At 39.9% G+C, this 17,388-nt stretch overlaps 1 protein-coding gene across 13 annotated transcripts in view; it reads left to right on the top strand.

The window, feature by feature from the left end:
- celf6 (CUGBP Elav-like family member 6) overlaps nucleotides 1-16,780 on the top strand; it is a 144,006-nt gene extending 127,226 nt beyond the window's left edge. For 11 of the 13 annotated variants that reach the window (XM_069690455.1, XM_069690451.1, XM_069690450.1 and 8 more), the window contains 2 exons: nucleotides 2,186-2,335; nucleotides 10,712-16,780. In XM_069690455.1, coding sequence (XP_069546556.1) covers nucleotides 2,186-2,313 — 128 coding nt within the window. In that variant the 3' untranslated portion in view covers nucleotides 2,314-2,335; nucleotides 10,712-16,780. Of the gene's footprint in view, nucleotides 1-2,185; nucleotides 2,336-8,301; nucleotides 8,373-10,711 lie in introns of those variants that run through there. The other 2 variants (XM_069690443.1, XM_069690453.1) reach the window with 2 other exon arrangements.
- The last annotated feature ends 608 nt before the right edge of the window (nucleotides 16,781-17,388 follow it).

Genomic DNA, 17,388 nt, shown 5'->3' with positions numbered 1-17,388 from the left:
TTTCAAAAGGTCTTGCGAGAATGGAACAACACTCACACAAACATCTAAAGTAGGCAGCCGTCTGCTTTTAAGACATGGTGGAAAATATATATACAACGAGATGCAATTCACCTGAAGGGCTTCTAAAAACAGGATATATCATGTTATCTGCTTCTCTGTCTTCCTCTCTTTTTTGGGGCTGGGGGTTGTTTTGCCTTTTTGTTTGTTTCCACTTTTCTTCAGGGAAAGTTGCTCCTGCATGTTTGTTTCAGCAGTGCTCATCTATATATTCATGGAGTATATTTACCATACAGATTCACTGTACTCAGTTAATATAACGCCCGTAGTCATTAACAGCAATGCTAAAGGCATTTCTGATTAATAAAAAGATGAGCAAATATGCAGTCGATACTTGCAAACATCAAATAATTATTACATTAAATACTTAAATAAATAATAGTGTGGTGGAGCTTCCCATTTCTTACTACAACCCGGATGCCACCTAGATACTGCCAAAACCCCTGCGTGAATGCAGAAAAGGGTTTTCATTTGACCAAATATCATAAGTGCACACTGCTCAGCACCATTACATAGTCACTCTTTCAGTCACCTGAGTGGGTGTAATGTCAGTCATCAGCGCTGCAGTAATCTGAGCTGCTCAATCTGGTCCTCGCCTTGTATTTTCCCTCTTGTCACCAGATGATGTTTGCAACTTTGTGTGTGTTTTTATTAAAAATGCATAACTTTGGAGTCGTAGAGCATTCTGCTGATTTGGATGGCTGCGGTGGGAGCCATACCTCAAACAGTAGTAGTGTTTGGGGTATTGAGTTGCACTGCACTGCACACTCAGTGCTGCATCAAAGATATGAGACATCAGCCAGTTACTTTGTCTCAAGAAAACAACTGAAATCTGAAACACGTTCAGAAATTCTGCTTTTAGATCATTTAAACGTGTATGGATTCAAGCACTGGGAGTCTGCAACGCACCTCTTTGTCACCTTCCTCTGTACTTTGACCCCCCAGAATCCTATCACCTTTTTGGCATGTGGATGTAAATGTGAAGTATGGAGATTCATTAAAGCCAGGGATTGTGAGTGAGTGTGTGTGTGTGTGTGTGTGTGTGTGTGTGTGTGTGTGTGTGTGTGTGTGTGTGTGTGTGTGTGTGTGTGTGTGTGTGTGTGTGTGTGTGTGTGTGTGTGTGTGTGTGTGTGTAGGATTGGGAGGGGGATCACTACCAACTGACAGGCCCTTCCCTGCTCAGTTTGTTTAAAGGGTTTGTAAAAGCAGCAGCCTTATCTCACCCGCACTGACAAAAGCCTGCCCTCTCCCCCCAAATTAAATTGGACCCATAGCGGTGTGATCAAATCAGCTGGCAGGTGGAAAATTCCGTCCGTCAATCACAGAGGTGTCTGATAAGAGCAGGCAAGGAGTCCCGGTGTGGAAAGCTGTGGGCTCATTCCGCCTCGACACCCAGGTGATAACTCAGAGCAGCAGGCATCTCCGTCCTACACACCTTGCTCCGAGCATCTCGTCACGACCCCCATGCCCTTTGCTCTTTACTTAGATACATGCTCAGTCACACACACAAGCGAAAAAAAAAAATATATATATACACACACACACACACACACACACACACACACACACACACACACACACACACACACACACACACACACACACACACACACACACACACACACACACACACACACACACACACACAGCAGTGCTGCTCTCGTTTGGCTCGAACACTCAGGTAACATTTACAGACACCGCTTTGCTCTAAAAATCCACACACGACAGGAGACTCCCTCTTTTTTCTCTCTAATCTTTGAACACCTTTTCATGTTTTTTTGTTCTCTGTTCAAGTTAAACTCCCGGTTTCGAATAGCTCTTCTCCGTTTGATTTTTAATATCTGTGTTATTAGCCTTTGTGGTATTTTATGTAATCTTTTTAATTCAGAGATTTTCAATTAATCTGCTGAAAAGAGAAAACAAAGAGCTATTGTTGTGTCATTGTTGAGAGTTAAAAAGGGTATTTTTCCCTCTCTTTTCTTTCATCCCATCTGTCTTTACTCCTTGGTTCATTCAATTCTTCCTGTTTCTCTCTCATCTCTCCCCATTCTTCTTCCTTCATGTGTTTCCATTTTGCCATTTTCCTGTACCCCCCCCATCTCTCTCCTGTTCTGTGTTCTTGTCTCAGGCTTTGTGAGTTTTGATAACCCGTCCAGTGCTCAAGCCGCTATCCAGGCCATGAACGGCTTTCAGATAGGCATGAAGAGGCTGAAGGTGCAGCTAAAGCGGCCAAAGGATGCCAACCGACCTTACTGACTCGTCTGCTGTCCATACCCAGGTACAGTAACAGCGATGCCATAATACACTATGTAATGCTAAAAACGATTCTCTTCACTGAGAAAACGTAGTTCAGGGTTTACACAGGGTTGTTGGTGCAGTACAGCAAAAGTGAATGCCAAATCTTATTATAACCTCAATATAACATCTAGACAAAAATATTGATCACTCTCTAACATTCAAAACTTTATTAAAATGATTTTGGCCCATTTAAAATGAATAGCAAAAGGTGTGGACTCCTTTTTTCCAGGGAGGTGATCAGTGTACAGTGAAGTGGGCAAGGAGGAGAATATACTTTACTATCACCCACCATCGCATAAAATATGCCAAACTAATAGAACCACAAAATGTGTGAATTCCTTACAGCAGTTTAGTGCTACATGTGGTAAACAAGGGGAAATCTTAGTTCCGTAATCTCGATCTGACTTTGCCTCCATTAATCCCGCAATTACATCACACTTGTATCATTCCAATTCAATGGGTTTCATTTTACTTTAAATATTAGCCTCGAAAGTGCCTGGGCACTAGTTTCTAGATTGCACAAGCCCTCTGGAGATTTCTTGTCAAGTTGCCCTGGTCTGCAGAATTTTTTTTGGTTTCTTTTGGGGTTTGTCCAATCTAATTTGTACCTGCAGGAGGCTGCAAGGGCAAATTGATGACATCATAAATACCCAGCTGTAGATAATCACCTATCTACGGAGACTAGTGTTAGGAATAAATGCAAGTTGTTAAGATGAACATTTCTAAAACCAAACAGCAATAATTTCTCTTCTAAAATAGGTCAGCGTTAGATTTCTGTCAGTTGCTTATCGAAATCCAACTTGAAGATTGACTCATAGCGAAAATCACAAAGGAGATGCACAACAATACAGAGAAGATTTAGACTTCCGATGAGCATGACGATTAAATGCAGAATTTATTAAAGAAGACTTTGTGCTTGCAAAAATGAACAAAAAGATTCTTACTGGAGATGCACTTACTACTGCAGTAGCTTTTATTATGGCATAGAACTGCATCATCCGTTTTAAACACTTCAAGTGGTGCTAAACTAAACACAGCCAGTATTCATATCCTGTTATTTTTTTGTTTGCCAATTTTCCCAAATAGCAAAAACATACCATGGGAATTTCGCATGATGACATTTGTTTTTGCATTATCCTATTAAGCGGACATGTCTTAATGTAACTTGAAACTCCAGCACACACAAGTGTGTATACACTTTGTGCACAATTATTAGGCAAGTTGTATTTTTGAGGATTCATTTTATTATTGAACAATTACAGTGCTCTCGGTCAATCCAAAATGTTAATAAACCTCAAACCTGAATAATTAAGAAAGTAAAAGTGAGGTTTTGGCTTTCTTAGGAGAATATCTGTGTGCACAATTATTGGGCAACTATTAGTGTGCAGAATTATTATGCAACTAGTTGTTATGCAAAAAGTTGTTTATTTTCATCTGTTAAAGTGAGAATAATAAACAAACAACTCAAAATGTACAAATAAGCATGTCTGACATTTAAAAACAAAACAAAAATCAGAGACCAATATAGCCACCCTTCTTTTCAATAACAGTAATAAGCCGTCCATTCATGGATTCGGTCAGTTTCTTGATCTGTTGACGATCAACGTTTTGTGCAGCAACAACCACAGTCTCCCAGACACTAATCAGAGAGGTGGACTGTTTTCCTTCATCGTAAATCTCCCGTTTAAGAAGGGCCCACAAGTTCTCAATAGGGTTTAGTCATTATTCTTTCATCTTGAAGAAAGTGTCTTCTAAAAACTGGCAGTAGGTTTGGGAGTTGATTTTGAGTCCATCTTCAACCTGAAAAGGTCCAACTAGCTCATCTTTAATAATACCAGCCCACACCAGCACCCCACCTCCACCTTGCTGGCGTCTGAGTCGAAGTGGAGCTCTGTGCCCGTTACTGATCCAGCCACCGTCCCATCCATCTGGTCCGTCAAGAGTCATTCTCATCTCATCAGTCCATAAAACCTTTGAAAAATCTGTCTTCAGATATTTCTTGGCCCAGTCTTAACGTTTCAACTTATGCGTCTTGTTCAGTGGTGGTCGGGTTTCAGCCTTCCTTACCTCAGCCATGTCTCTGAGCACTGAACACCTTGTACTTCTGGGGGCTCCAGGTAGGTTTCAATTCTGGAATATGACAGCACTGGAGGATAATGGCTTCCTGGTGGCTTCACATTTGATTCTTCTCAAATCTTTGGCAGTCAATTTGCGTCTTTTTTTCTCAACACGTTTCTTGCGACCCTGTTGACTATTTGCAACAAAGCGTTTGATGGTTCTGTGATCACGCCCCGATATCTGAGCAATTTCAAGCGTGCTGCATCCCTCTCAAATACTTTTTTTTTTTTACAATTTTGGACTTTTCAGAGTCAGTTAAATCTCTTTTTTGGCCCATTTTGCCTGAGGAAAAGAAGCTACCTAATAATTATGCACACCTTGATATAGGGTGTTGATCTCCTTAGGCCACACCCTCCCTCATTATACAAATACACATCACCTGATATGTTTAAATCCAATAGGCATTCAAGTTTATAGAGCTTGGAGTTGGAAAATATGCATAAAAATGATGATATGGTCAAAATATTCACTTGCCCAATAATTGTGCACACAGTGTATAGTGTGTCTGTAGGCCAATGTTTCACATTTAGGATTCCACAGGCTCGCTCATTGCACAACCAACAACAGGTGTGTTCTTGTGGGGATTACACAAGTTTCAAATTTTGCTCACAAATTTGTTAAAATCTTTGCTAATATAATCCAGCTACCTGAACGATGAGGCACGCCAATATGCTTATTAAACAGCAAGATTGTTGCACAAGCGTTTACTTGGACTGGTTAGACTAAAATGCCCCTCTAACATCTGCAGTTTTAACATGCAACACAATGCGACAGATTTCACAAGTTTTGAAAGAGCATGTATTCGGCATGGTGACTACAGTAATGTCCACCAGAGGTGTTACCTGGGAATTCAATATTCATTTCACCACCATAAGGCGTCTCGAGTGTTGTTTCTGAGAATTTGGCAGTAAATCAGACCAGCCTCAGAACCATAAACCTCGTGTAACCACAGCAGCCCATGGAGGATGCCATCCAGTGGCTTCAACTGCAAGATCATCTGATTGGCCACCACCTAGACAGCTAATGCAGGAGTCGCTTTGCAAAACTGAATAATTTTTGCACAAACTGTCAGAAACCATCTGACAATGCATAGCTCTAGCAATATGTGAAAATGTGCCAAGTACTGTTAAAAAAAAATATTCTAAAAGACAAAACTGCCAATTTAGATAGATAGATAGATAGATAGATAGATAGATAGATAGATAGATAGATAGATAGATAGATAGATAGATAGATAGATAGATAGATAGATAGATAGATAGATAGATAGATAGATAGATAGATAGATAGATAGATAGATAGATAGATAGATAGATAGATAGATAGATAGATAGATAGATAGATAGATAGATAGATAGATAGATAAAAAATTTTCGCTACAGCAGCATTATAGGTACATTTAGAGTAGCCTTTTATTGTGACCAGTCCAAGGCACACTTGTGCAATGATCATGTTGTTTAATCAGCATCTTAATGTCCCTCATCTCTCAGGTGAATAGATTATCTTGGTAAAGGTGAAGTGCTAACACCAGTTTCAACAAATTTGAGAACAAAATTGAAGAGAAATAAACCATTTCTGTGCATAAAAACTCTTACATTTCTGATTTTAACTATAAAAAATAGACGCAAAAGAAAAAGTGTTGCTTTTATGTTATTGTTGATTGTAATATACATTCAACAAAAAGTCAACTGCTACATTTGTCTCATTGTCTTGTTTTGGTCTTAATTAAAATGCCTAAAGTAGCAAACACTGTTTGACTCTAAATTAATTTTAGAAGGCACTGTATATGAACGTGAACTACACATTGCATAAGATTAGTGATATGTGCAGTTTCGATGCATAAGATAGATGTTATGTAAAATATGAATATATCAATAAAAATATGTAATTTGCACCTGTCTAACAACAGCAAAGTAAATCTGTACACTGGTACACTCTCAGCAAGAAGAGCAACAGAGCTATTACAAATATACTGTAGGGTTACCTATTTGTAGTGATACAGCAATATATCTTCCACCAGATATCTTCATTAGTCAACCGTTCCTTGTTATTACCCTTAAAAAGTCAGCGCTTTCAAGAAAACAATAAAAAGATAGTTTGCCTAAAGTAGCACTATGCCTCAATAGACTAATTTCACAGTGTCACACTCCATTCAAATAATCATCGCCCATCTGTTACGAACCGCAGCTGCCAGTGCAAAAATAATATAGATGCTTGCTCTTTTCAACTCAATTGGCTGGACTACTTTTCATTACAATAACATACGCCTGGATGATATTCTTCTGTGAATAAAAGCATGGTAATACCATTTGTTTGTTTTAGATTTGACTCTTTAAAAGCCACAGGGTGGCATTAATGGAAGGTGGTATGCAATACAAATGATAGATGCTGCCGTCATCAGTTGCCTGATAGCATTTGAATAGAGCTATGCCCAGCTAATTGAGGAGAGCCTTTCAAAGCAGACACACTGAGAAGAGAAAGGGGGTGGGGTGAATTTGATTTAGCACATCAATGACAGACAAATGGAAAATATCCTGCAACAGCACTGAATGACAGGACAGTCATTGAGATATACTCAGAAGGCCCCCAAGTAAAGACATTTCCCACAATAACACTCTGTTGCTTAATCAGGAGGGGTGTGTCAGTGAGAGTGTGAGAGAGAGAGAGAGAGAGAGAGAGAGAGAGAGAGAGAGAGTGAGTGTGTGTGTGTGTGTGTGTGTGTGTGTGTGTGTGTGTGTGTGTGTGTGTGTGTGTGTGTGTGTGTGTGTGTGTGTGTGTGTGTGTGTGTGTGTGTGTGTGTGTGTGTGTGTGTGTCTTCTCCATGTCCTTCTTTGTCTCTGGTCCAGTTTAATACATCTATGTTCCTTCTGTTATTACATCACTTCTGTTGTTGAGTTAATGGAAATTGACCAAAAATTACGACCAATCATATTACAAGAAAATACACTAGTGAAGCCCATTCTGTATTACATCTCCAGGTTTATACATTCCTAAAAATCATATTGGTTCTTATATGAACAAAGCATATTTGAAAAAAAAAATGCAATCTATGTGTTTGGTTGTCACTGATTTGTTTTATGCATGGGAGCAGAAAATGCATCGACTTCTTGTTCAACTGTTTCTTTTTATGAATTCTTTAAAACTACATTATTATGGTGAAAAACTTTGATGAAATTTGAAAGTTGACTTTTTTGTGTACCTTATAGGTAAAAACTTCAATATGTAGATGACTTCAGAAGCCCTTTTCTTCTCTAACACTGACAATTTTGTTTTGAAGTTGAATTAAAACCACGATCAGACAGCATTCTCCTCTGCTGGTCTCAGGAGCCCAGCTACTCTGAAATTGCGTTCTGTGTCTTAAAGATAAACTTAATGCAAAAAAGCTGAAGCACTCACTGTACGGCCACCCTCATAGCAAACAATGCAAGGCAAATCCAATTACTGTAGACAGGACAAGTTTCTGAAATATGCATTTCTGCCATAAGGGTTATCTTTGTGAATATAAAAAAACATCAATTCAACCTTTTAACCTGCAAATGTTGTCAGCCTAGGAATATTTCACAACCACACTGAGGCACAGAAAAGACCTTTTTCTCTGCTGTGTTGAGGATTATTTGTTCTGTTATTTTAGTTGTACATGTCATTTTTTTTCACTTTTATGGTAATAACCATAATAACCTAATTTTATTTGTCAGGCAGAATAAGTGAGTGTGGAACAAATATGGAAAGGGTGCTTTGAATTCTGACTTAAGGAAAAAGCAAATCCCACTGTTTCTTTCCTTCTTTTGCACCCCCACCAACCTGGCAACCTGACATGGCCAATCACAGTGTGAGGTGGCCTTTCTTCGCTATAGCCACAGCCCCCCCACACACCTGTCATGGGGCCAAGTTCCCACAGCTGTAAGTTGAACCCATGGTGTCATTTTCTTTTGGATGACGTCATGTGGTGGGACTGTGACTGCGTTGCATGACGTGGCGTTGATTGATATCTCTAAACTCTATCTCTTTATATTCTGCCTCGTTTTACATATATATATATATATATACTGTATATTGTATATTGGCAGTGTGTGGAGTGCAGTAATCGATGCCTTTCTTGGCTGGTACCTGTAACTGACGTGCTCATTGGTTGGTTTATTATAACTGGAAGTGGCCTTTAACCCTTTGTGCTATTGTCACGTGTGCCCTTGATGTGATGTTTTACTTTCTCTTGTGGGGTTCATGTGTATGGATGTACTGTATTTTCTATTTCTATTTCTTCATATTTGCATCAACAGTGTTTTTCTTCCAGCCAACTGATTTTTTAATTTTATTTTTTTAATCAAAGTCCATGTCTTTGCAAAAAGGACCTTTTTCTTCATCCGTTCGACAGCTGTTAAAGTTGAGAGATGGCCAAGATGACCCTCTGTTTGTGTAGCCAATTAAATCTCCAGTGTTCACAAAGAGCGCACAGGCAAATGTTGACACTCCACTTCTCCGTGGATTCCATCTGCACAGGGAATACTTCTCCAAGATTGTTTTGTTTGCCTAACATGAGAATCACTTCCCATTTATTTATTTATGAGGGTGCAAACCAATTACACCGTGATAGAGGAGCTCCAGGCAGCCCTACAGACCCACATGGCCAAAATCCTTCCGCCACACAGACATACTGTACACATAGATGTGAACGGTGCAAAAAACAACGCGCCCCCCCCCCCCCCAAAAAAAAAAAAAAAAAAAAAAATAGAATGAAATACAAAACCTGGGATGAGTATTTGCTGCTGCCTGTTACTGGTTGTATTTTCTAGTTAGGATTATGCCACCAGATAAATTAGATCTGAAGGTTTTGCTGCGTGTATGTCAGATAATTGTTGCTGGATCTATAAAAAGAGAAGGCAAACAAATTCTGAGTGAAAAAGGTCCTTTTCTTTGCAAGTGAATTTGTTGGTATCCCTCCAGGACTACGCTGATAAGAGTTAATCGTTTTCAAACGAACCTGTCCTGCCCTATCCTTTCAGAAACCCTGCAGGCATCTAGCCAGGCAAGCCGGGAGGGTTAAGGTTTTTCTGGCAGCAACTATGCCTCTAAACTAGCAGGTGTCTTTTATGGAGCCATCTACGTAGGTGGCGGTATGGAGGGGGGCAGCAGGGGGTATAATACAGGGACAAAAAGCTTGTGGGGGGAAAAAAATATTATTTATTATCTGACAAAGTTAGTGGGTGAAATAGTTGTCATGTTTTCAAGGAAGTTGTTTACTTGGAAATAAAAAGGAACAATTTTGAAGCCACCGTGTGTCTGTGATACATGTATAGGGAGAATTGCTCGTACCTTAGAAAAGAGGGCATTTGTAATCGGGACTGTTAGTGCTTTATGTCACTAATGGCTGGGCTCATTTTGGCACACGAGAAATAAATTTGAATCTCCGCTCCCCCGTCTAAAAAGCAGCTCTATTATGAAATGGTAACAAGCTCATTTACAGGAATGGAAAGGTAGAACAAAGAGCGTCTGGGCGCGTGTTCCTGTCACAAAGTCAGACCCTTTCATGTTCTCTCCCAGAGAGTGATTTGCTGTGATTTCGTAGCTTTCTTCACCCACATCATAGCTCACAACATATTAAGGATGATAGACTGGAAACCAGATCTTTTGTATCCAAAAGCTCACATTTAGCAACAGTGCAGCATATCAAGTCACCACAAAAGGCAGGGGAGATGCTCGGTTGGTTTTTCATGGGAACCCAATTAGAGACCATTTCTTTTTTCATATTGGTCAACCGTCAGTTTCTCCGTCATCCTAATTATTACACTATTTTAACACTCGCACATACATGTGTCTTGTTTTCTTCATGTTTCCCTCTTGTTCTTCTTGAATATGTTTGTAATGAATTAGCAAAAAGATGAATGACAGCACGATCTCAGGCCACCTTTTTTTTTTTTCATGCAGGGAGATGTAGTCAGTTTAAATTAGGCCTTCCTTGGATTAGTGCTGTCACAGTGTAGATGTCTGTTCCATATGGTTAAAACACAAATCTCCAACCCCACCTCTAGCCCACTTATTTCTGGTTGTGATTGACACACTCCTTGTTTTTTTTTTTTTTCTTCTCTCTCTCTCTTCCCCGTCTGTTTCTCATGCTGTTGGCTGTGCCTGTCAGTCTGTGTGATAACCAGGAGCCAGCAACCCTGAGCATGTTTGCCACAGCCTCACTGAATCCACTCTCCTTATTCTCCCCTCTCTCTTTCTCCCTCTCTCTCTGTCACAGGATGAAGGGCCACAACACCTTATTTCCACAAGTGCAGTAAAAGTACAAAGACTTCTTGCTCTGCTACATATCATGAAGGAAGGGTGGTCCCTTGATCCTCCTGGAAAGCCGCTGAAAGATTGGGTGACTGAGAGAAGGATCCCAGAGTTTTTTGGTTTTTTTTATTATATTTTACTTTTTCTTTCTTCGCAAATGCCTCTTTTTTCCCTGTTTTGCTTTGGCGTCTGTGGAAGAAGATTTTTTGCAGAGACCCAACTTTTTGCTGCTGTTTTTTAGACATGATGGGAAGAAAAAAAAAAACCTTTATAGACTCATTATGCTCAAAGCATGCATACTGACACACAATATAGATAAACACACATAAACACACAAAGCAAACCAAACATACACATTTAATGAAGTTACACTTCGAAAAAGAAAAAAAAAATACTTTGTACATGTATAAATACGTGCAAATGCCAACACAAGTACTGAAGCAAACTCATGCGTGTGCGCTCACACATAAAAATACACACAAACACACACACCAGCCTGCTGCCATTTTGGTTTTTGTGCCTACACAGGTGTTGTGCTCTGTGACAGGGCAAGCTCTGGATCAAAGAAGAAAACAAGAAGAGGAGAGAAGTGGAGAATCCAGGATAATTTACATGCATCATTCCTTAGGAAATAGGGACCAAAGGACTAAACGCTTTTTAAAAGAATATAAATATATAAATATATAAATATATATTTAAAAACTCATACCTTGTAGCTGCAAGTATTACAATTTACTCGTAGTAAAAAAAAATAAAAAAAATCATTAAATCAATATCCAGTGGCCTACTGTAAATTCGAATTAAAGAAAATGGAAATAATCTATAAAAAAAATAAAAAAAAAAAAAGACATGGAATCGTAGTGTAGGGGCTGATCTTTTGCTCTGGATGCTGATTTAGCACCAGGTTGTAGAATAGTAAAGTAGACTAGAAAAAAAAAAGTAGATTTGCTAACTTTTGCTGTGGTTTAAAAAAAAAATACTTGAAGTTGTTATGAAAAGGGGACAAAAGAGTGGGGGAGAGAAAAACGTTTATCTGCCCCCGCAACAAGTCTCTTTCTCTTGGATGTTAAGGTATCAGCCACTGGATATCTCGCCCCATCATGATGTATAAGTCACCGCACTCTCTGACAGCTATGAACAGACTGTTCTGGAAGAAAAAAAAAAAGAATGACAAGACAAAAAAAAAAGACTGAACTAACTGATGTCTGTGCTGGACAGGGTGCGGATGTTTAAGGCTTCTCGCTAGCCTTCGTGTTAAAGCGACAATCCACTGTAAAAACCAAGTAAAACGGACATGGGGTGTCTTCTGTTTTGTTTTGTTTTTCTTCACCTTTTGTATTGCGACATGAAGTGTGAATTATGAAGCCACAATTTGTTTAAAGGAGACGGTTAACACAGAGATGGACAAATGGACGTCATGAGGAGGGAGGAGGAGTAAGAGGACAGCTACTGAAACTGCCAGCAGGATGAACTTGTGGTGTCGGAATTCCTTCAAAAAAACAAAAAGAAAAACAACAATATGCCTGTCGTAAACAACCAGGACTTCTATGAGCGACATGCCAAGGATACGTGTGTCCACTGGAGCTGCTGCAAAACTCTGACATAAATTTCATCTCTGTTCTCCTGGCAGATAAAAACCAACATTTCTCTGAGGACAAATTCAATTTATTGCATTGATGGCAAAGGAGAGCAGGCTTTTGAAGCTCATTTAGCTCTGTCAAATTTAAAGTACATTCCACTGTCACTATGTTCCCGGACCTGTTTTCTTCATATTCTATACATAGAACCAATACAAGAAAAAAAAAAGTTACTGGTTAAGCAGGCTACATCTAAATGAATTGAAAGAGCTCTTATCCATCATTCGGCTCGCTTGTAGCTTCACTGATGCTGACGCCAGGCAAGACAGAGTAAAGCACTCCAGTACTGTCATGTCTTGATTTAGAGTCCTGTAGCTTTTACTTTGACTGTTTTAGAGCTCTGGAAGGAGCCCCCTCTCTAAAACCAGATCAATATGTTTGGAGTGAGTCTGGAGGGAGGAGCGAGGCTGTTTCAGTCACTATGAGCACTTCCCAATTTTCTCTGCCGAACACCAGCTCACATCCGTACACCAGCCCTCTGAGCACTGACAGCTGGCAGTAAGAGGAAAGGCTGGGCAAGAAGGAGGGAGAGAGTGGGGAGAGCAGAGGAAGTCAACAACTCATCCCATTGAGATCCTTTAAACTGATGCTTCTCGCTTGGTGCCCAATGATTTAACTGGTAAAATTAGAAGCTGTAATCAAGCTCGAACGTTATAGATCTGCGCTATAGGCTTCCTATAGGATTAAAGGGTTAATTAGGACTGAAGTTTAATACTTCAGGCACCAGCCCAGCCCGCTCATGTTTACTCCTGAGACTCTTCTTCTTCTTCTTCTTCTTCTTGCCGTTATCCCCCTCTTTCTTTAATAGAAAAGCATACCAGAACTATTCCGAATCACTGAAGGATAAAACGTGCCAGCAGATTCCAGAGTTTTTGATGTACTGCCTTTGTCATGTAAATAAGCTGAAGGTCCTGATTTCAGTCCTCGATATCAGCATGCCATGCACCGCCTCTCCTAAGAGTGGCCATGCCTTTCCAAACCACAGCACAACTGTTCAGCAGCTCTCTCCCCTTGGAACAGCATTTTCGAACCTGGCTAATGTCTGTGCTCACTACCCTTCAATTATCTCTTGCACCATATTAGACATGCTATTTCACCTTTCCCTCTAATCACACTGTAATCACCAGCCTCTATACATTAGCAGCAACCAAGTGAAAAATCACCGGGATAATCACTTGGACCAAATGACGGTAGAGATGGTCCCCTGCATGCACATGGATGACAGAAGGAAGATTAGAGAGAATTATGTTTGCGCCTACTCCCTGGCAAGGCTGCTGACAGCTGACCTGGCACCAATAATACAGCCGAATTTACCCAAAGCGGCAATGGAGAATGTGGAATAAAACCTTCCATACCAGAGTGAGGTGTTCAAACTGCAGAGTGGATTGACATTACCAAAACTGAAGGGTGGAAAGAAAAATGGAATTTTTTTTTTTTTTTCTTTACCAGAAATGTTGCAAAATTGTTGTTTAAAACTGGGTCAAATTTTGTGGGAAATGCTCAATTGTGTTGAAGCAGCTGCTGTGAGGCCTGTGTTATTGTGATTCTTGTGATTATTGTGACAGCGAAATTGTATCTCAGCAGTGAACTACCACTTTCTACAAAATATCTTGCTCACACTTTTCTTGCTCGTATCCCTGCTGGGACACCTGCAAAGCACAGCACTGCTCAACACTAGAAGAGTATTTGTGACGCACAGTAGCTCTTCAAATTCAAAATGGCACCAATCAAATGTCCGCCTGTTTTTTTTTTTCAGCTGCCTTTACATACACTTTAAGGTAGAACCCCAGCCCTCCTTCCTCTGCCCTCGATTTGACATATGGTGGAAATGCAGGAAGCTTCATGAATTAATGTGAAGTAGGTCACAACAGAGCCATGTTCTGCAAACCGCTTGTACTCATCGTTTATGTAAAGATGGGTTAATCAATGGGAAAGCTAATGTTCCGTGCGCAATGAAATTTCCTGTGCTTGTCTTGGCCGTCTCTGGTACACATTCAGCAACATGAACCTCGCATGCCCGCTCCGCTGAACTTCTCTGTCTTATAGCAGACGCTGTACTAGTTCCCTCTACTAATGGCAGGTTGAGTCCCCAGTGAGCCAAAACCCAGCCTCGCCCAGTATCCTGCTGTCTGCTTGGCTGACAGTGCAGCGTTCATGTAGCATCTCCGCTATGCCAGGCTAAATTAGGCAATGTGAAATCAGTACTTCAACACTTTTAACAAGGGTGCTCCCATTACTTTAACACCCCGGGAGGATGTTGCTGAAGTGGCGTGCATAAAAAGCATAAATATAGCTGTGAAAAATTCACAGAAACTACGAAAACTAGAGAAAAGTTTGTTTTTAGATCTTCTCATTATCCATTTTTTTTTTTTTTTTTTTTTCTAAGAGTCTCTGCCTGCTTTGCCCTGAGCTTCAGTCTGGTCTGGTTTTCAGTCCAGGCTATGTTTCACCTCTAAGAGCACTGACAAATGTCAACCCAGCAGGCGTTCACCAAGCTGTTGCCAAACTCTGATTTGATATTTGCCCTCAAATTTACTGAGAGAATGTAACTTGGCATTTTAGCCTGGAGGAATTAGTATAAATCTAATTAATTGTGAGAATAGAATACTTAGCATACCGGGCACAAAATTATGAGGAGATGTCAAAAATTATATTAAGCCCCTTGTAGCGGCGTTCTGTCAGATTTATGAAAAATGACACAGAAACTGTCTTTCTGACGCGAATGAGAGGAGATGTGTCCATTTTCAAAGAAAAACATTCCCTGAAAAAAAAAAATACAACTACACTCTGTCGCAGTAGAAAAAACAAAGCGCTCGCGTGTTTACCGCAGCTATCCGTTTTACACCTGCTGCCCTCATGACGTCATTAAATCTCAAATTTAAAGGGAGTGTCAATTGTTAACATTAAATGGACATGAACTTTTCTTTCAATAATTATTTCTTTCAATAATTATTTTCTGCACAATGAGCATGAATCAGAAATTAAATGATTAATATTCCTTAAATTTAAATTAACTCATATTAAACAATTGTGGCTCTTACACCCATAAAGCATAATGCTTCTCATCTGTGAGGCCATACTTTATGGCCTTTATTCAGCACCTCGGTGGTGAACTGAGAGGCATACTTAGGTGTAGTCTGTTCTTTTTCAATGAGCATTGACAGCATTTGCTTCTCAGCCAGTGATGCATGTACCCACTCAAAATTGGGAGGGTGTATACACCCATTTCCTCAGTTGCCACTACACTAGTGCTCATATGCTCCAGTCTTCTCGAAGAGCATGTATCCTTAGAGGGTCCCAGCCAATGGCAGGACAGAGCCGAGGACTGCTAGAGCATGAATCTCCAACCCCCTGGGTGCATAACACTCACCCTAAAATAGCAGTGATTGTCAAGGAAAGGAAGTGAAATGTAATTGACTGAAAGTGGAGAGATAATTAAAGGAACCTGTTGGACAGGAGGGAAGAAATTAATGCCTCTCATTTAATAGCTGCTTTGGGAGAGAGCTTTTCCGTCATCTCACTTTAGCAGAAAAAAAGGGTTTTGCTGTGGAAATGGGATTTTGTATAGAAAAAGGTGGAAATAGTGGAAATAGGCACTGGGTGGTGGGGGTGCTGTGTGCTAAACTGAAACTCCACAAAATCACTCCCAATACTCAGGGCATCAGGCACGATGATGTCATGATTAGTGGAGAGGTTCAGAGCCTTGCCTTACCCCTGATCCTGAAGGAGGCTGAGCAGATAAGTATGAGGAGAGTGCCGAGCCAGCAGAAGGGCTGATGAACCACCTAAATCGTGCTTTGGATTTATAGTATCATCATCCAATTCCAAGAGTAACAAAGAAACAAAAAACAAAAGACGCCATTGTCCACCAAACAATGCACGGTGAATCGCTGGAGGTGTGCGAACGTTTAACAACCCGGCTGAGAGTAACGAAGACAAAGACTTTTTTTTATTCCTTAATGTAAATAGCCTATAAAATACGAAAACAGAGGAAGGTTGTATAGTAACTTGTGGTGAGAAGCCCAACTCTGTGGGACAATGATGTCACTATAAAATGTATCCACAGCAGTGCAGGGATTTAGGAGAGTTTTAGTCCTTTTAAGCCCCTTAGGTTTGGGCTGTGAACATGCATCCTACAACTCTAAGTGTCGGACCAAGGCTTAGAGAGTATTTGACTTAGTGTCAAACCTAAGCCACGGCCCCGAAGTGATCCGTTAATTAAGATTCTGTGTACACCGACATGTCATGATTTTTCTGACAGAAGAAAGATCGCCTGTGCGGTAATTGGATTAGTGCAATTGGGGCTGATGAACAGATATGACAGTGACAGTGGAGTTCATCCATCTGCATGCTTTCCGCTTGACAGTGAGAAGAAAAGAAAAAAAAAAGAAAGAAAGCATCAGTCACCATCATACCTTTTTTTTTTATTTCTTTTTTTTTTACTTGTTGGAAGTACAAGTTTAGGCTTTACAGCATTTTAAAAAGAAGCTAGTTTTACTAAATCAAACTCCAGGTAACGGTTTGTTCGACATGTACATAAACAATTTTGGAATCAAACATTTAATACACACGGTTGAAACAACACGGTTAGGCTGAGTTTGGAGGAAGGGGACAAACTAGACAGCAATTATTGTAGATCCCGGCAGAACCCCCCTGCCTGCTTGACCCAATCTGCCACTGCTCTTCTGACCACACAGCTGCATTACACTTGTACATACAATATAGCTTATTTTTCAATTCTGTTGAAAATTCTTTATAGGGCGTACAATAGATCATGTTCAAACATAAAAAATAAAAATAAAAAGTTAAAAGAATAGTTAATATATTTCAGTGAAACTAAGAAAAGGAACCTATGAAAGACTTTATCAAAAGCAAAAGATAAAATGATTTTATTTCTTGTATAGTGAAGCACTGATGTTCAGAAATGGGATTTTATATTCATGTTGGTAAATGGTTCTTTATTTTCTCTCTTTTGTTTTGTTATTATTGACTGAAGCTGGGATAG

This window comes from Brachyistius frenatus, unplaced genomic scaffold (assembly GCF_029030835.1).
Source record: "Brachyistius frenatus isolate BFR_SWC_R1_liver_20210118 unplaced genomic scaffold, ASM2903083v1 Contig_9, whole genome shotgun sequence".
Lineage (NCBI taxonomy): Eukaryota > Metazoa > Chordata > Actinopteri > Embiotocidae > Brachyistius > Brachyistius frenatus.
This window is presented reverse-complemented; position numbering and strand designations above follow the sequence as displayed.